The following is a 20,440-nucleotide window of genomic DNA, read 5'->3' as shown; positions in this document are numbered from 1 at the left end:
AGCCTTAGGAGTTAATTCACAGAAATTTCTGTGGTTTTTAGAGATAGCCTGGTGTCTAAATGCTCCAAAATTGCCCCAGAATCACAACCCCAGCACTTGTCATGTTTGAGGACTGGGACATTCACAGGGAAACCAAAATGCTTGTTTACGAAGCTATTGTACTACCAGCCTTACTGTATGCTTGTAAAACATGGACCACTTATATATGCCATCTCCAGCTCCTCGAAAGATTCCATCAACGGTGTCTCCAAAATTTTTTACACATCACTTGGGAAGACAGGCGAACTAATGCCAGTGTACTGGAAGAAGCAAAGATCACCAGTGTTGAAGCAATGATTCATCAACATCAACTTTGTTGGACTGGTCATGTTGTGCGGATGCCTGATCATCGTCTTGCAAAGCAACTATTCTACTCCAAACATAAAAATGGGAAACGTAATACTGGTGGTCAACAAATGAGGTTTAAAGACTGTCTGAAAGCAAATCTAAAAAACTGTAGTATAAACACCGACAAGTGGGAAACACTGGCCTGTGAGCACTCCAGTTGGAGAACAGCCTTTACTGTTGGGCTTTGAAGACACTCGAACTCAGGACGAAAGGGAGAAATGTGCTAAGAGGAAGGCACGCTTGGGAAGCCCTCACTGTGATCAACTCCCGCCCAGAAACTTATGTCCCCACTGTGGAAGGGTGTGTGGATCCAGAATTGGCCTCCACAGTCTCTTATGTACACACCATTAAGCCCACATTCATGGAAGACAATCTTACTCGGCTATGAGAAAGAAGACGACTTGTCATGAACCGATGGGATGCCAAGGAAGGGGAAAAAGATTCCTGGGAGGGTTGTAGCCACAACTGGTAAACACTGGGACAAGCTGAAGATGGAGAAGGGGAGGTTGGGTACTTAGGAGGTACTCACAGGACACCAGAGGATGTCAAAGGAGCAGCTGATAGTTCATGGGAGCCAGAGGAAGTCAACACATCACCAGAACCAAAGGTTCTCCCTTCTTCACAGACATGGCGGGCTCTGAGGCATCAAGAACAGTGGAAAGTGCCCTCCAGGAAATAGATGCGGGCAAGTAAACACAGCCCAGCTTACTAGCTGACCAGGTGAAGATCATGTTAAGTATAATTGGTTTAATTCACACTGAAATGGGAACACCTGTGTCCTGGTGTAAAGGGTTAAACATGGGGAGATTCCACTGAAGCTAAAAAAGAGCTCTCTCTGGGCTTTGACTGGTCGATAATTAACTGACTGTTGTTCTCTAGCAGCTAGCAAGTGATGAGTCATGTTGAGTTGTGGGTGAACATATCAGATGACACAGCGATTCTTCAAACAGCTCTTGTTTATTCACAGGCCAGAACAGAACTGAACTGAAGGGTTCAGCCAGTCTGCTTAATAGAGCTCCACTACAATGCAACAGTAACAATCTTTCTGTAACTATCCAATCACTGAACGTCACTTCCAATCCCTTATTTGCATATGTGGACCTGAGTGAAAACTATCTACAATATCCCCCTGCTGGCCCAGGGTGAGAACTTCAGTACGTAACAAGTAACCTTAGATTGGCTGATTAAGATATTGAATTGCACATTCACCATCTTGGAGGGGTGATGGCTGGTTTTGTTGTGCTTACAGACTCTATGGCATGGGTAGGCAAACTAAGGCCCGGAGGCCGGATCTGGCCCGATAGCCTTCTAAATCCGGCCCGTAGACGGTCTGGGAACCAGTGTGTTTTTAAATGAGTAGAATGTGTCCTTTTATTTAAAATGCATCTCTGGGTTATTTGTGTGTTGGGTTGAAATAAACGACAGACGAGTGACAAGTGTCATATGGGAGGCATCTCTCGAGCATGTCTCAGAGAGTCCCTTTTATTGAATATTACAGCATTGCCACGTATGTGCTTGTTGCTGATTGGTTAACACAAAGACAATGCAAGGGTTGCATATAAGCATTAATCATCAATAGATTAAAGGTTGGGAAAGGAACACAGAATTGGACAGGCATGAAAACCTCCTTATTAAACTATTTACTAATGATTGATATACTCCTTTATTAAACTAGTAATTGATATAGCAAAACTTAAAAGGGCATAACCATCGCATTCATAGATGTGGTCAATCATGCATTAAGAACAGGTCAGGGTACGATGTTTCATGATGTTTCATGAACTCAATATGAACTGAACATTTTAGGCAGAAGCAAAAGTTCCCATCATTTGTGGGGCATAGCAATTTGTTCATTCCCACCCCATATAATCCAGCCCCCCACAAGGTCTGAGGGACAGTGGACCGGCCGCCTGCTGAAAAAGTTTGCTGACCCCTGCTCTATGGAGTAAACACCTGCAAAAATTTCTCTTCAAGGGAGAGAAAACAGCCGCAGCAGAAAAGGAGACTGGAGTGCAGGCAAAGAGGTCTCTGTGTGAGAAAGAGCTACCTTTGTCAGCTCTGATTACATAGGGCTGCCATACTGTCAGGTTTTCCTGGGCATTACTGGGGTTTCAAAGATAGAATTGACATCCGGGGGAATTTCCAAAAGGCGGTGCTTTGTCCTGGATCTTAGAGAAGTCAACCGAAAATTCAGTTTTTTGGCGTGTGTTTTTTTTTTAAAAAAGCTCAACTTTTGGGGTGCCCTGGCTTTTACTTTTTGACACCCTAAATTATAAGTTTGTTATTTCTAAGATGCTCAGCCTGTACTGGATATGCATAAGATATAGAACTGTTTGGATGTATCCTTTACCATTTTTTTTATTATGTTTTGTTATGTACTGAGTTGAATAGGATCCAAAAGGCAGCAGTCTGATTGGTCCTAGAACAATAGGATTCAGAATGCAGCAGTCTGGTTGGTCCACAGGAGCCACCCAATCCAGCTCCAGGTGGAAGTGAATCCGCAACCAGATTGGCCTACAGGTGAATCCCGGAATTAGCCAATCATGTGGGGCCCACTGTGTAAATAATATATATAAAGCAGACATCCTGGGGGAACTTCCATTCCTTCTCACCACTATGAGCTGAATAAAGAGCATGAAATCTGTTAAGTTGTGGGGTGACATAGCAGACGACACAGCGATTTCTCCAAAGCAGCTCTTTATTTTGTAAGCTGGAACAGAACTAAGCTGGGGAGCTCAGCCAGCCTGCTTATATAGAGCTACAGAACAATTGTAACTGTTGCAACATTCTAAAACTATCCAATCACTGAACGTCACTTTTCGATCCTTCATTTGCATAACTATCTACAGTATCCCCCCGCTGGCCCAGGGTGAGTACTTCAGTACATAACAAAATCCACTCTCGACTCGGAGTATATTTCATGTTTTAAGAAAGTTCTGCAAGTATACTTTTGAATTAAACCTTCACACACAAAAAACATATTTGCACTCAAGTTGCAGTGCGAGTACAACACAAAACCAATCTGGCAAAAGCAGCTGTACCAAGCTTTTTTTCTCCCCATCTACCAAGCTGGAAAAACGAGAAATAGTGTGTTAAGTTTACCACGCACCATTTCACGTCCCCACCCTCCAACCCTATACTAAATACAACATCGTTTTACATTGAACGCAACTAAGAGACTCTAGGATCGGGGGCGGGGGGGGGGGAGAGATTGCACATTCTTTTGTAATTCAAGAAACTCTTTCATCAAAATTATTTCTGCGGGGCGAAACGTGCTTAAAATGCTTTCGACGTGCTTAATGCGGCTGTCCTAGCTCTGCCGCGGGCGCCGTCCCCATTCCCACGTGGCATCCCCCCCAAACAAACTCTGCTCCCAGTGGAAAGGAAAGCGGGCGCTCTGAGCTCCTGGAACTACAGCTCCCGTCATGCATTGCGCTGGAGAGAGCTAGAGACCAAGGGGCAACTTCCGCAAAGAGTTCCCTATCTCCGATGGGCTGAGCTTTTGCAAAGCGGCAGCCTCCATTGGCTGCCAGGCGACCCTTCTGGAGGAAGGGGGAGATCAGGGGAAGACGCGGGTGCGCATTGCATGAGTTTTTTGCATGCTTTGCGGCCGATTGGTCTGCGTGCATCGGGGAGAATTGGGAGCAATCTGGGGAAAGGAGCAGAGGAGGTGAGTTTGGGGAGGGCTGGGGCAACTCTGAGTGGGTTGGAAGGGCTGAAACTCCGTGGGGCAGCTGCCATGCGTGCAGAAGGGTCCCCCGTGCAATCTCCATCAACCCCAGGCAGAGCTGGGAAAGTCTTCCTTCCTAAAACCCCGGAGAATGCTGCCAGCCAGTGCATGCACTATTGAGATGGGGGGGGGTTAATGGCAAGGCTCTGCCTAAGGCGTTTTGCAAAGGGCCGCATGCAACTCGGCGCCAGGGCACCTGCTTTGCATGCAATAGGCAGGTAGGGTGGCTGGGGGCAAACCCAGGCTGTGAAAGCCTGGAGAGCGGCTGCCAGTCAGTGCAGGCACTATGGAGGTAGCTGGACCAATGGTCTAGCTTTGTATAAGGCAGTTTGCTAGGCCTCCTAAAGAGCATTTTGGGGAGAGGGGAGGTTCGGAATAATGGATTTGAAAGTCTGCGGCGGGAAATCTGGAGGGTTTAGTGATGGGGGGAAAGGAATTTTCCATGCTTACAAATGTGAAAGATCAGAAAAGAGAAAGGCTTTTTTGTGCTGGGGAGGAGATGAGATTGTTGGCCTCAAATTCGATCCGATATAAATAAGATTACCTGGCAAGCTTTCACCTCTCACTGCCTGTATGCATACTTATGGTACACATGGAAGAGGCTGAAGTATAATTATATTTTGGGAATGATCCATGTTATTATGCAGCTGCCTTGTGTTATACTTCCGGGATCTTTGCAATATTCTAAGGGGTGTTCTGGCTTTAAGCAATTTTGCTTGTGTGCACAATAGCCAGGAACGTACCCCATGCGTAAGACAAGATCTAAAAAGGTAAAGGTACCCCTGCCCGTACGGGCCAGTCTTGACAGACTCTAGGGTTGTGCGCCCATCTCACTTAAAGAGGCCAAGGGCCAGCGCTGTCCGAAGACACTTCCGGGTCACGTGGCCAGCGTGACATCGCTGCTCTGGCGAGCCAGAGCCGCACATGGAAACACCATTTACCTTCCCGCTAGTAAGCGGTCCCTATTTATCTACTTGCACCCGAGGGTGCTTTCGAACTGCTAGGTTGGCAGGCCCTGGGACCGAACAGCGGGAGCGCACCCCATCGCAGGGATTCGAACCGCCGACCTTTCGATCGGCAAGCCCTAGGCGCTGAGGCTTTAACCCACATCACCACCCGCGTCCCTAAGACAAGATCTACCTAGATATAAATGCACCACTCAGGGTAGCTTATCACTTTATTAAGGTCTGCATGAATTAAAGGGTCTTTGGTTCTTTTTTATTCTTTTTTTTGTTACAGTGGTACCTCGGGTTAAGTACTTAATTCATTCTGGAAGTCCATTCTTAACCTGAAACTGTTCTTAACCTGAAGCACCACTTTAGCTAATGGGGCCACGCCGCCGGAGCACGATTTCTGTTCTCACCCTGAAGCAAAGTTAACCTGAAGCACTATTTCTGGGTTAGCGGAGTCTGTAACCTGAAGTGCATGTAACCTGAAGCGTATGTAACCCGAGGTACCACTGTATATGCTTTATTGATTTAAAACTTTATAACAAAAATGTACAATAGATGTTATAGACAAAATAAAAAATAAACAATTATTCGTACTTGCTTTGTATACCCATTTCTAATTAAATTTTGCTAGACTTCTGATCTCCCCCTTGCGTTCCCAAATTGAATTCCCTAAACACGTGCTTAAACTTTACTTTTTCAGTATTATTTAACTTACTATCCATTTTATTTAATAAAATTACCCTATTTGCACGCTGAAGCTAAGTCAATACCTGCCGATGGATTGATCTTTTGACAATGTTCTTTTACATAGACACTATATACCGTATTTTTCGCTCTATAGGACGCACTTTTTCTCCTCCAAAAATGAAGGGGGAATGTGTGTGCGTCCTATGGAGCGAATGCAGGCTCCCTGGCTTCAGCGATAGCACCGCGAAGCCTCCAAAGCGCAGAGGGAGCGCTCCTGGCTTCAGCTGAGAGCGAGAGCTGCGCAGCGCCCCTTCTGCCAAGCGGGAAGAGAAATGGAAGGGGCTCTTTCTCCTGCCGCTTCACTGAAGGGGCGCTGAGCAGAGAGGGGGAGAATTATTTTTTCTTGTTCTCCCCCTCTAAAACAAGGTGCGTCCTATAGAGCGAAAAATACAGTATGTCCCACTCTCTGATAAATGTTTCACCTGGAAGAAGAAGAAGAGTTTGGACTTGATATCCCGCCTTTCACTCCCTTTAAGGAGTCTCAAAGCGGCTCACATTCTCCTTTCCCTTCCTCCCCCACAACAAACACTCTGTGAGGTGAGAGGGCTGAGAGACTTCAGAGAAGTGTGACTGGCCCAAGGTCACCCAGCAGCTGCATGTGGAGGAGCGGGGAAGCGAACCCGGTTCACCAGATTACGAGTCCACCGCTCTAACCACTACACCACATTGGCTCTCTGTAACACACACACTCACTGTAACGTCTCTTAGTCTTGCTGGTAACCTCGCCAGGGTCTTTGGTTCTGAATAGCTGTTACGTTCACAATAGGCAGAGTTCCTTCCTGAGTTCATCGCAGTGTTGGATCATATCAGAAGACCTTTCCCCCCTCTGCACAACTGAGTAACCAAAGGGGTCTTGGGCTTTTTGGGTTTTGTTTTGTTTTTTGCAGGGTTGCAAGCGGTTGAAAGAAGGAGCTGAGCAAGGATGTTTGGGGCGCGTTGTGCGCGCCTGGTTCTCCGCCGCTGTTCCTCTGCTCCCTGCCCCAAGCATGCGGCAACTCCCAAACTGCTCCGAGTTCGAGAAGCGCTGGAAATCCGAGACCCATCAGGGCAGGACATTAAAGTCCAGGTGGGTACGGCAGGCAAGGGAGAGGGGTAGTTTGGAGGCTTGTTTTGTATTTTGCCACACATTTTTGTTGTTGTTGTTGTTTAGTCGTGTCCAACTCTTTGTGACCCCATGGACCAGAGCACGCCAGGCACTCCTGTCTTCCACTGCCTCCCACAGTTTGGTCAAACTCATGCTTGTAGCTTTGTTTTTTGTTTTTTGTTTTATATTTTATTGGGTTTTACAATAAGCATGAAACAACAATAAACAAACAACATCACAACAAAAGAACAGAAAAGAAAACACTACAACACACAAACACAAAACAGTAGAATACAAAAAAGAAAAAGAAAGTATTAAAAACAATTTTTGTCTCCTTGTATTCTTTGCATTAACTTATTTCTCCGACTTCCCCAGACCTCCCTTCTCTGTATTCCAAATCAAATATTCTGTCTGCAAATTCTTTCCCTCTATCATATTTTGATTTTCTAATAATCTTAAAGCATAATAAATAATTACATTTCCTTAAATCTGAAAAATGTTTCCTTAAATCTGAAAAATGATCTTTTTCTATTCACTTTTTAACTAATAGCCATTTACCATCAATCTGATGTCATCAAACGTTCCTCATGTTCGTAGCTTCGAGAACACTGTCCAACCATCTCATCCTCTGTCGTCCCCTTTTCCTTGTGCCCTACATCTTTCCCAACATCAGGGTCTTTTCCAGGGAGTCTTCTCTTCTCATGAGGTGGCCAAAGTATTGGAGCCTCAGGTTCAGGATCTGTCCTTCCAGTGAGCACTCAGGGCTGATTTCCTTAGGAATGAGTAGGTTTGATCTTCTTGCAGTCCATGGGACTCTCAAGTGTCTCCTCCAGCACCATAATTCAAAAGCATCAATTCTTCGGCGATCAGCCTTCTTTACGGTCCAGCTCTCACTTCCATACATCACTACTGGGAAAACCATACATTTACCATGTCCTTACTCTGAGGAGCTCAGGACTATGCATATTCAGTGCCAGATTTATGTATAAGCTAAAAAAGCTGTAGCTTAGGGCCTCACTCTCTTGGGGGGCCCCAAAAAAATTAAAGGGGGAAAAACTGGGTGTACATTTCCAAAATAGAAGATAAAAAACAAATAACATAAAACCTACATACAGCAATAGTGTTTGTGTTGTGTAGGTTCCTATGATGTAAGTCATGGGCCCCGCCTGCTAGCCTGCTCCCTAAAATATCACTGGTTTGATCATTTCTATATATAGGGTGCCTACATTCTACATGGACGGTTATGTGCAAATGGCTTTAGATACCTATTAGGTCCATAAATACCATATAGCGTATATTCAGCACAAAAAGCGGCGGCAATTTGTTGTTGACAAAGGACAGCGGGACATATGAAGGGCCCCATTACCTTCAGTAGCTTAGGGCCTCATCAAACCTAAATCCGGCCCTGTGCATGCTGTCCAATGCGGCCCTCCGGGTTTCCCTGTGTGGCCCTTGGGAGTCTCCCCAGACCACGCCCTCTCTCCCTAGGCCACACCCCTTTCCAGCCATGCTCTTTTTGGTGTGTTCTTGCATGCCTAGGCTGTGTCCATGACCTCATAATAAAGCGTTCAAAAAGCTTAAGGCGAAAAAATTAGAAAAACCTAAAATAGAATTTTGGTCATTTAAAGTTTATGATTTTTCTATTTCCTTCTGAGGAAACGGAATACAGTGGTGCCCCGCAAGACGAATGCCTCGCAAAACGGAAAACCCGCTAGACAAAAGGGTTTTCTGTTTTTCGATGCGCTTCGCAGGACGAATTTCCCTATGGGCTTGCTTCGCAAGACGAAAATGTCTTGCGAGTCTTGAGATTTTTTTTCGCTCCCCGCCCCCTTTTTCTAAGCCGCTAAACCACTAATAGCCTTTTAGCAGCTAAGCCGCTAATAGCCGCTAATAGCGCTAAGCCGCTAATAGGGTTGCTTCGCAAGACGAAAAAACCACTAGACGAAGAGACTCGCAGAACGAATTAGTTTCGTCTTGCGAGGCACCACTGCAGTTCAGTAAAACGAGGTTTGTAGCCAGCATCCCCTTAAGGCCTTAAGCTTTTTGATTTTTAGTTGATTTCCACAAGATACTATTTATGGTCAATTGCTTCTCGTTTCTGGGATTTTCACGGTATTTCATTGGTCCTTCTTCACTGACTTGACAGGAAGGCTGAAGAAATGTCTGATTCAAGCTTCTCCTCTCTCTCTTATCTGCTTCCAGGGTTGGGTCCGTTCCGTCCGCTCCCAGAAAGACGTTCTGTTTCTTCACATGAACGACGGCTCCTCGTTGGAGAACCTGCAGGTGGTCGCTGACCCAGGATTGGGACCCAGGTTGGCAGAACTTGCTGAATTGGGGCCCGTGGCAGCCAGTTGGCAACTGAGAATGGGCTGTGCCCACTTCAGGTTGTAACTGGGGGTGTTGAGTTTTTTAGCGGGTGTCGTACTAGAGTGAATATTTTGAATAATTTCTTTTATGTAACTTACAGGTAGGAAAATCAGAAGTCCTTGTTTATTTTTTCTCTTCTATTTTTTATCCTTTTGGTTTTTTATCCCCCCCTCCATTTTTTTCCATTTTTACTTAAAACTTGAAGCAATAACAATATTTCAAATATAAAGAAGCATGCAATTAATATAGACTCCCCTCCCCCTCCCCTGCATTTTACTACATTCTTTTCTACTACATACAGTGGTAACTCGGGTTAAGTACTTAATTCGTTCCAGAGGTCCGTTCTGAACCTGAAACTGTTCTTAACCTGAAGCACCACTTTAGCTAATGGGGCCTCCTGCTGCTGCCGCGCCGCCAGAGCACCATTTCTGTTCTCATCCTGAAGCAAAGTTCTTAACCCGAGGTACTATTTCTGGGATGGCGGAGTCTGTAACCTGAAGCGTATGTAACCCGAGGTACCACTGTATTTTGATTTCTCCCTATACCTTAGAGTTGCTGTATTTCAAAAAGTAAAAAGCAGGACACTCCAAAAGTTGTTGAACTTTTTTATCTATCTATCTATCTATCTATCTATCTATGGAATGCCCTCCCATCAGATGTCAAGGAAATAAACAACTATGCGACTTTTAGAAGACATCTGAAGGCAGCCCTAAAGTTTTTAATGTTTGAAGTTTTATTCTGTTTTTAATGTTCTGTTGAAAGCCACCCAGAGTGTACCTATTTATTTACTTACACTGGCATGCTTTCAAACTGCTAGGTTGGCAGGAGCTGGGACAGAGCAACAGGAGCTCTGGGATATGGACCGCTGTCCTTCTAACCGGCAAGACCAAGAGGCTGTGGTTTAGACCACAGTGCCACCTGTGTCCCCCCCTTAGATAATTTATGCCACCTATATATCATTTTCATAAAAAATTTCCTTCAGTAACATGTGGTAAATTTTAAATCTTCTTTCCATAGTTTTTCCCAGGTTCCTTAGGTGTTTTCTCTTTTTCTCTTTGCTTTTGTTTTTACTTAGATTAGTTTCTCTTATTTTATCGTGTTATGAAAAAGCTTTAATAAAATCTCTTTTATTTATTTTTAAAAAGTATGCACAGTGTGAAAATGGCCTGCATGTCATAAATTCACATTATGAGCAATTGATTGCCTTCCCCCAGTGAGCTGACTTTTGGAAGTTCTGTCGAAGTCCAAGGGAAACTGATAAAAAGTCCTCATAAACGTCAAAATGTCGAGCTGGCTGCAGAGAACATTCGTGTGGTGGGCCCTTGCGATGTCCTGGTAAGTGCAACATAATTTTTAAATTAATTTTTCTGTTTTACAATTGTAAGTACAGTGGTACCTCGCAAGACGAATGCCTCGGAAGACGAAAAACTCGCAAGATGAAAGAGTTTTCCGTTTTCTGAGTTGCTTCGCAAGACGGATTTCCCTATGGACTTGCTTCGCAAGACGGAACGTCTTGCGCCTTTTTTTTTAAGCCGCCAATGCATTCCTATGGGAAACCGTCAATACGCAGCGGTGCTTCGCAAGACGAAAAAACTCGTAGAAAGAAAAAACTCGCAGAACAAATTAATTTCGTCTTGCGAGGCACCACTGTATTCATTTTTACATCCTTAAGATACCCATGATTTCCCTTCTTCTCTTTCCATGGTTCATTTTACATATAATTCCCTTCATATTTTACAGAAACTGTTCAATTCAGCATTCCGTTATTACATCCATCAAAACTTATTTAAACTTTATTTACATTTACACTGTTGAATTTATCTTCATGCTACCAACGTTTTCAGCTGTACACAGTTATTTCCCATGTACTCAATAAACGTTTTCTAATCTTCTCTAAATGTTTTTTCAGTTTATTATGAATCATTTCCCAATACTCTTTTACAAGTCCACCACATATGAAATCTGCAGCAATAAGCGCAACTCTTCCCAACTGCAGGATATGCCTGGTTGATAAATTTATGCTTTTTCGTCATCGTAGGAAACTCAAGCTGCAATCTGACGCCTGTTTCCCTGAGAGTCAACCTCATTAAACACAGCAGGACTTATTTTGGAGAGAATTTTTACAGGATTATAGCTGCTAAGCCATATTTTGAACTGTACAGGTGTTCTCTTTGGTTTTCTCAGGGTGTATTATTTGAAATGGTTGTGGCTCAGGGGTAGAGTGCCTGGGTGACCTTCCAGCCTGTTGGTCAGTGTGCTGAAAGAGCTGACCAGAATAAAATCAAATTAAGGGTGAATAAAAATGAGCTTGTTGAGTTTTATGGCTCAGAAATTATTTCTCCTTTTTTTGGTGAATATATCCTTATTATATTGTGGTGTTAGGGGAGACTCTTGAGAGTCCCATGGACTGCAAGAAGATCAAACCTCTCCATTCTTATGGAAATTCTTAAGGAAAACAAACAAGATGAATTTTAACAGGGAGAAATGTAAAGTATTGCACTTGGGCAAAAAAAATGAGAGGCACAAATACAAGATGGGTGACACCTGGCTTGAGAGCAGTACATGTGAAAAGGATCTAGGAGTCTTGGTTGACCACAAACTTGACATGAGCCAACAGTGTGACGCGGCAGCTAAAAACGCCAGTGCAATTCTGGGCAGCATCAATAGGAGTATAGCATCTAGATCAAGGGAAGTAATAGTGCCACTGTATTCTGCTCTGGTCAGACCTCACCTGGAGTACTGTGTCCAGTTCTGGGCACCACAGTTCAAGAAGGACACTGACAAACTGGAACGTGTCCAGAGGAGGGCAACCCAAATGGTCAAAGGCCTGGAAACGATGCCTTATGAGGAACGGCTAAGGGAGCTGGACATGTTTAGCCTGGAGAAGAGGAGGTTAAGGGGGGATATGATAGCCATGTTCAAATATATAAATGGATGTCACATAGAGGAGGGAGAAAGGTTGTTTTCTGCTGCTCCAGAGAAGCGGACACGGAGCAATGGATCCAAACTACAAGAAAGAAGGTTCCACCTAAACATTAGGAAGAACTTCCTGACAGTAAGAGCTGTTCGGCAGTGGAATTTGCTGCCAAGGAGTGTGGTGGAGTCTCCTTCTTTGGAGGTCTTTAAGCAGAGGCTTGACAACCATATGTCAGGAGTGCTCTGATGGTGTTTCCTGCTTGGCAGGGGGTTGGACTCGATGGCCCTTGTGGTCTCTTCCAACTCTATGATTCTATGAAATCAGCCCTGAGTGCTCACTGGAAGGACAGATCCTGAACCTGAGGCTCCAATACTTTGGCCGCCTCATGAGAAGAGAAGACTCCCTGGAAAAGACCCTGATGTTGGGAAAGATGGAGGGCACAAGGAGAAGGGGACAACAGAGGACGAGATGGTTGGACAGTGTTCTCGAAGCTACCAGCATGAGTTTGACCAAACTGCGGGAGGCAGTGGAAGACAGGAGTGCCCGGCGTGCTCTGGTCCAGGGGGTCACGAAGAGTCGGACACGACTAAACAACAACATCCTTTGCCTTCATTTATTTCAGAGATTTCTGTCCCGCCTTTCAAGACATAGTTTTCTCAAGGCAGCTCACAACAAACATAAAACCATTTTCAAATAGCAAACATCCATATCTAAACTAGCACAACAGCACCAATGAGACCAGCAAACCAATACAAGAGTGACAGAATCATGATTAAAAAATAGATATTTTAAACAAGAGGATCATTAATTGAAAATCCAGTCCATCTTCTCTCTGGCCCAGAGTGTGATTGTTTCCTCTTACACCATGTTGATTGTTTTACTTCTTAGATGGGACCACCTCTGATAATGATTCTAGTCTCTAATAATGATTCTGACTCAGAAATAATTGATAATTATTGTTGGATCTTTAGATGAAGATTTATATTCCTTACTGTAAGATGCTTTGCTAAGGGAGCCATAGCTATGTAAGTAAATTTAATCAAATTTTTATGACAGAATTCCCAGCTACCTAGAAATAAATGTTTCTGGAAAGTTGAACGTTGAGGTTCTTTCCCCCCCCCCCCCCCTTTTCCTTGTTAATCACTCATTTTCCCCATCTGTCCATGCCACCTTTTCTACTAGGGGACGCGAGTGAGTCGTAAAGTTGAGCTTACTCTGTTGTCTCTTCCTTGTTTCCCCCATCCAGGCATTCCCACTGAAGTACAAAACGCATCACCCCCTGGATTACCTCAGGCAGTTCCCTCATGTCCGATGCAGAACCAATTCCTTGGGCGCTATCCTGAGACTCCGCAGCGAAGCCACAGCTGCAGTTCACTCCTTTTTTAAGGTGGGATGTGATACATAGATAGCAGTCAAGTACAACATTCCTTGTTTTCCTAGAGTGGACATGCAAAGGGATGTTTGGCCCAGCCAGTCAAAAACTTCCTGTTTCCTCCTGGCTGGGACATACTTCTTGCATGTGACTAGAGGTGTGTGACCTTACCTGCCCAGGTAACAAGAAGGCAAGGCACGCAGCACACTTCCTTGTTTTCAATGCTCTCTGTCTGACCTTCTCCATAGCTGGACCAGGAGCTTTTTAGCTAGAGATGCTCTGTTGGCTTTCAGGCCAGTGTTTCCCACTTGTCAGGGTTTATAAAAGGTAAAGGGACCCCTGACCATTAGGTCCAGTTGAGGCCGACTCTGGGGTTGCGGCGCTCATCTCGCTTTATTGGCCGAGGGAGCTGGTTTACAGCTTCCGGGCCAGCGTGACTAAGCCGCTTCTGGCAAACCAGAGCAGCACACTGAAATGCCGTTTACCTTCCCACTGGAGCGGTACCTATTTATCTACTTGCACTTTGACGTGCTTTCAAACTGCTAGGTTGGCAGGAGCAGGGCCCGAGCAACGGGAGCTCACCCTATCGCGGGGATTCGAACCGCCAACCTTCTGATCGGCAAGCTCTAGGCTCAGTGGTTTAGACCACAGCAGCACCCGCGTCCCTCATCAGTGTTTATACTATTTATTTTTTAGATTTGCCTTGAGAGAGTCTTTAAACCTTTTTTGTTGGCCACCAGCATTACGCTTTCCATTTCAGAATAGAGTAGTTGCTTTGGAAGACGATAATCAGGCATCCGCACAACATGACCAGTCCAACGAAGTTGATGTTGAAGAATCATCGCTTTGACAGTGGTGATCTTTACTTCTTCCAGTACACTGGCATTAGTTTGCCTGTCTTCCCAAGTGATGTGTAAAAAAATTTGGAGACAGTATGCAGTCTCTGACCACTGGGTGGCAGTATTTGTGTGTTTATTACTCCAGATGGGTAAAAAAACTGATTTTTAATTTTTTTCTTTATTTAGTTTTCAAAAGTTTGCATACTTTACCATCAACAATACCTTTTATTTATCCTTTGACTTCCCATCCCCCCCCTTCCATGGTTTTGTATGTTTATCCTTCAAATGCTGCATATCTTAACTTGCAGCACTCCATATAAACATCCTAGATTAATGTTTTTCTACTGTTGCTCATATTTCAAAATCCTGCTCGCGTTTTCATGCAGTTATAATAGTTCTTTAGATATTCTGCGCACGGTTTCCAATCCTCAAAGAATGTATCATTCTTTTTGGCCCCTAATCTTGGCAGTTAACTTTACCAGTTCCACAAACTCCTGTCATTTTAATAATTTTAATTCTTCCTACCTCCCCTTTCCATTTCTGTTCATTCTTGCTGCTGCCATTTCATGCATACATAAGTTAACCAACTTTTTCGGTATATCCGGAAGAAACAGATTTTATTTGCAAGTGATTCCTGCAATGCCTTCTGCTCCTAGTTTTCAGTCTTCCTGCACCAGAGACTGAGCATATTGCTTTATCCTTTTTGTAAACCACAGGTTTTGTTTGTGTATTTTGTATTTTTTTTATGAAATAAACAGGCTTGCTAATTTAGACATATGCAAATGCAAAGTTTGAATCAATTGCTGTAATGCAGTATGTCTTGCTATAAAGGGGAGGCAACAAGCATAACCCCCCAAAAAGGGTTCAGATGTGATAGAGGTAAAAAGAAATAGGTAAAGGTAAAGGGACCCCTGACCATTAGGTCCAGTCGTGACCGACTCTGGGGTTGCGCAGTCATCTCACTTTACAGGCCGAGGGAGCCGGCGTTTGTCCGCAGACAGCTTCCGGGTCATGTGGCCAGCATGACTAAGCTGCTTCTGGCGAACCAGAACAGCACACGAAAACGCCGTTTACCTTCCCGCCGGAGTGGTACCTATTTATCTACTTGCACTTTGATGTGCTTTTGAACTGCTAGGTTGGCAGGAAGAAGGACCGAGCAACGGGAGCTCACTCCGTCGCGGGGATTCAAACTGCCGACCCTTTGATCGGCAAGCCCTGGGCTCTGTGGTTTAACCCACAGTGCCACCCGCACAGTGCCACCCACACAATGCCACCCGCGTCCCTTCAAAAAGAAATAGGATGCCTTAAAAATGCCTCCCAATAGGTACTGCTTTGGGGAAGGGCTGCCATTCAGTGGGGGAGCATTTACATTGCATGCAGAAGGTCCCAGGTTCAAGGGATGCGGGTGGCGCTGTGGTCTAAACCACTGAGCCTCTTGAACTTGCTGATTGGAAGGTTGGCGGTTCAAATCCTGTGACGGATTGAGCGCCCGTTGCTTGGTCCCAGCTCCTGCCAACCTACCAGTTCCAAAGCATACCAGTGCAAGTAGATAAATAGGTACCACAGCGGCGGGAAGGTAAACAGCATTTTCGTGTGCTCTGGTTTCCGTCATGGTGTTCTGTTGCTCCAGAAACAGTTTAGTCCTGCTGGCCACATGACCCAGAAAGCTGTCTGTGGACAAACGCTGGCTCCCTCGGCCTGAAAAGAGATGAGCGCTGCAACCCCATAGTTGCCTTTGACTGGACTTCACCGTCCAGGGGTTCTTTACCTTTTTACCTTTCCCCAGGTTCAATTCCTGGCATCTCCAGGTAGGCCTGTGAAAGTCTCCCTACCTGAAACCCTATAGATTCACCAGCAGTCAGTGTAGACAGTACAGTGGTACCTTGGGTTACAGACGCTTCAGGTTGCAGACTCCGCTAACCCAGAAATAGTACCTCAGGTTAAGAACTTCGCTTCAGGATGAGAACAGAAATTGTGCTCTGGCAGCATGGTGGCAGCAGGAGGCCCCGTTAGCTAAAGTGGTGCTTCAGGTTAAGAGCAGTTTCAGGTTAAGAACAGACCTCCGGAACGAATAAAGTTCTTAACCCGAGGTACCACTGTATTAAGGTGTCGTGGGCTTTGAAGACGCTCAAACTCAGGACACAAGGGAGAAATGTGCTAAGAGGAAGGCACGCTTGGCAAACCCTCACCGTGATCAACTCCTTCCTGGAAACCTATGTCCCCACTGTGGAAGGATGTGTGGATCCAGAATTGGCCTTCACAGTCATTTATGGACTCACTGCTAAGATTGTGTTCATGGAAGACAATCTTACTTGGCTATGAGTGATCGCCTAAGAAGAAGGGGGAATAATGGCCTTGACGCTATAAGGCTTTTCCCTGGCCTCCTAGAGATCTCTCTGCAGGCAGATTCTGTGCTTGTGTGAGGAAGTATCCTTGAATTGTAGAGTTGGAAGCGATACGCACAAAAAACATTTTTTCTTTAAGCACAATTTCTCCACATGGTTGAGGTTGGGGATTGGTAATCAAAGCATTCAAAATGTCTCCAGTGCAAAAATAAATAAATATCAAAGTGAACTTTAAAAAAATCAAAGCCAAATGCAGATTGGGGGGGCGGGGGCTGATTTGCAAGGAGTGACCAGAGAGAGGCATGTTTGCATTTATTTGTAAGTCCCAGGGGGGATATAGAAGTGGACTTCCTCTGGGAAGTTATTCCAGAGTCCTGGCAAAGCTGCATTTAAAGTCCAGCCTCTCTCTCCACTGATAGGCCCGTCTCTCTTGGCACAAAAAAAGCCCTGCTGGATCAGACCAAGGCTCCAACTCGTCCTGCATCCTGTTTTTAATAATAGCCAGCAGGATGATTCTGGGAAGTCTGAGGCGTTTGGCTACAAATCATGGTGGCTTAATCGAGCCTCCAGCTTTAATGGCAGTCTACCTCTGAATTGCTGTCTACTGATGATAAACAATAGGGGAGAATGTAAGAAGGGCCATGATGGATTAGACCAAAGACCTCCCTAGTCTCACATCCTGTTGGCTGCTTATTTCCCAAGCACCCTGTTTGAAAGTGTTCAGTTTGCAAGTTCACGTTTGGATAATCTGAGCCTGCATGTTTCTCCGCCCTCTTTAAATTACATTTCTCTTCCACCCTACCGCCAAGGAGCTCAAGGGGACATATGTACCGTATTTTTCGCCCTGTAGGACGCACTTTTTCCCCTCCAAAAATGAAGGGGAAATCTGGGTGCGTCCTATGGGGCGAATGCAAACTTTCGCTGAAGCTTGGAGAGCGAGAGGGGTCGGTGCGCACCGACCCCTCTCGCTCTCCAGGCTTCAGGAAGACATCCGCAGCCTAGGCAGCCCTGCGGGAGTTCCTACAGGGCTGTCTAGGCTGCGGATAGCAGCCTGCTTCCCGGAGCGCCGGGCGCGCTGAAAGCAGAGCGCCCGGCGCTTTGGGAACGCATCCTTTATTTCCCCCCCAAAAAACTAGGTGTGTCCTATGGGACGGAGTGTCCTATGGTACGAAAAATACGGTACATGGTTCTTTGCCCCTCCTCATTTAATCCCCACCGCAACCCTGAGAGGTAGGTTAGCCTGAGAGTGAGAGGCTGCCCCACGTTTACCCAGTAAGCTTTGTGGGTGAGGGGGGATCTGAACTCGGGTCCCGATACTCTAATATGCCACGTTCAGTCTTATACCTGGGCAGACATTCAAGTCGTCCATCAGTAACTTGTAACTTTCCCCCCTTCGCTTTTTATTTTTAGGATAACGGATATTTGCATGTCCACACGCCGATAATTACTTCAAACGACTGTGAAGGAGCCGGGGAAATCTTTCAAGTAGAGGTAAGGCCCTTGATAATTCAGCAATAAATAAGCCAGAATCAGGGAGTTGGAAGGGACCCCGACGGTCATCTAGTCCAACCCCCTGCAATTCAGGTATCTCAACTAAAGCTGTTGGGATACTGCCAGGGAAACAAAGTCCATCATAACTCCACGTCGTCTCCGGACGTCCATTGATCTCCCGTAGACACGCAGTATCAGCAATTAGCGACATGAGCTCCAGAAATAGCTTGCCACATTCCAGAACTGATGCACGCTCTATCAGCAGATAATGCACAGCGAAAGATGCACCCAGGAGAGCATGATTTACAAGTTTATTCAGCGTCGATCAGAACAAAGAAAAACATGACTGCCTGCTTGAGAGTTCCGGCAGAGAGAGAGAAACGAAAACAAAGACACAACAACAACGTCCTGTGAGACAGGAAATGCGCAGGCTGTGACACAAACATCCTGCTCCCTTTTAAGGTGGAATGGAAATAACCTAACAAAAGCATCCCTGACAGATGGCCACCCAGCCTCTTTGGGGACCAACTTTTTCTTCTTGGTTTCTTTTTTTGCCTGAGGAGCCACATTCTCTCTTGGTACAGGATTCCCAAACCCCATCTGACTTGTTACACGTGCAGAAGATTTCCTCGTTTTTTGTTTAGTCTTTGTGCAAATAATAATAATAAAAATAAATTCTTTATATCCCACCCTCCCCAGCCGAAGCTAGGCTCAGAGCAGCTAGCAACATTAAAAATAAGAGTTTACATAAAATCACAATCAATGAATTAAAATACATTCTAAAACCAATTCATTCTAAAATCAATTCAGAGTCAAATTAATGGCAACCATTGGGCTAGAGATTCTATGAGGGATTACAGAAGGAGGGGGTCAGACTGCCTTGGCCAAAGGCCTGGTGGAACAGCTCTGTCGTGCAGGCCCTGCAGAAAGATATATTTGCCCCAGAGAAGCGGACACGGAGCAATGGATCCAAACTACAAGAAAGAAGATTCCACCTAAACATTAGGAAGAACTTCCTGACAGTAAGAGCTGTTTGACAGTGGAATTTGCTGCCAAGGAGTGTGGTGGAGTCTTCTTCTTTGGAGGTCTTTAAGCAGAGGCTTGACAACCATATGTCAGGAGTGCTCTGATGGTGTTTCCTGCTTGGCAGCGGGTTGGACTCGATGGCCCTTGTGGTCTCTTCCAACTCTATGATTCTAAGTCCCACAGAGCCCTAGTCTCTTGTGACAGAGCGTTCCACCAGATTGGGGCCATAGCTGAAAAAGCCCTGGCTCTGGTTGAGGCCAGCCTAACCTCCCTGTGGGCCCGGGATCTCCAAGATGTTTTTATTTGAAGACGGTAAGGTCCTCCAGCGGACATACCAGAAGAGGCGGTCCCGTAAGTAGCCTGTGTGTATATGTGATTCCCACCAGCAATAGTGTCACACAACAAACTGGTTTTGAAACCTAGGGAAGCATCAACACAGTTTGAAGAGCATCATGGTGTGACACATCGCACTCAACATCTTCTCCAAAATTCCTCCAGAGGCACCTTCGCAGGTATCCCGTGGGGTGATCGAAGGGGGCAGTGATCCCTGCCTCTGTTTCCCTTTTGCAGGAGGGGGAGCGAAATTCCTGCAAAAAATAATAATAATAAAGGTAAAGGGATCCCTGACCATTAGGTCCAGTCATGACCGACTCTGGGGTTGTGGCCCTCATCTCGCTTTATTGGCCGAGGAAGCCGGTGTACAGCTTCCGGGTCATGTGGCCAGCATGACCAAGCCACTTCTGGCAAACCAGAGCAGCGCACGGAAACGCCATTTACCTTCCTCCCGGAGTGGTACCTATTTATCTACTTGCACTTTGACATGCTTTCGAACTGCTAGGTTGGCAGGAGCAGGGACCAAGCAACGGGAGCTCACCCGGATTCAAACCGCCAACCTTCTGATCAGCAAGTCCTAGGCTCTGTGGTTTAACCCACAGCGCCACCCGCGTCCCCTCAATAATAAAGCTTAGTTGCAAATAAAACCTTTTTTGTTTGCCCTAAAGCCAAATGCCTCCTTTGAGCTTAAAGGAGAGAACCGGGAAGGCGGACATCAAAGGGAATCATTGTTATATCACTTAGAGGAAAGCACAAAACAGGTATTGACTGGGGTTTGTTCTTTATGCCTGGAGTTAGTCTCCAAAGCCTTCTCCAAGCTTTTCTGTTGTATATTGACAGCGCTTTCAC

The 20,440-nt window shown here is 45.4% G+C and overlaps 1 protein-coding gene across 2 annotated transcripts in view; it reads left to right on the top strand.

Moving 5' to 3' along the window:
- The first annotated feature begins 3,865 nt into the window (after nucleotides 1–3,865).
- Nucleotides 3,866–20,440, top strand: part of NARS2 (asparaginyl-tRNA synthetase 2, mitochondrial) — a 44,045-nt gene continuing 27,470 nt past the window's right edge. The window contains exons 1-6 of one of the 2 annotated variants that reach the window (XM_083436608.1): nucleotides 3,866–4,057; nucleotides 6,705–6,883; nucleotides 9,104–9,213; nucleotides 10,483–10,603; nucleotides 13,432–13,572; nucleotides 18,152–18,232. In XM_083436608.1, coding sequence (XP_083292734.1) covers nucleotides 6,740–6,883; nucleotides 9,104–9,213; nucleotides 10,483–10,603; nucleotides 13,432–13,572; nucleotides 18,152–18,232 — 597 coding nt within the window. In that variant the 5' untranslated portion in view covers nucleotides 3,866–4,057; nucleotides 6,705–6,739. The remainder of the gene's footprint in view (nucleotides 4,058–6,704; nucleotides 6,884–9,103; nucleotides 9,214–10,482; nucleotides 10,604–13,431; nucleotides 13,573–18,151; nucleotides 18,233–20,440) is intronic. The other variant, XM_083436609.1, reaches the window with a different exon arrangement.

This window comes from Podarcis tiliguerta, assembly GCF_965153285.1.
Source record: "Podarcis tiliguerta genome assembly, chromosome: 4".
NCBI lineage: Eukaryota > Metazoa > Chordata > Lepidosauria > Squamata > Lacertidae > Podarcis > Podarcis tiliguerta.
Note: the sequence above shows the minus strand (reverse complement) of the source record. Positions and strands in the feature narration are given on the sequence as shown.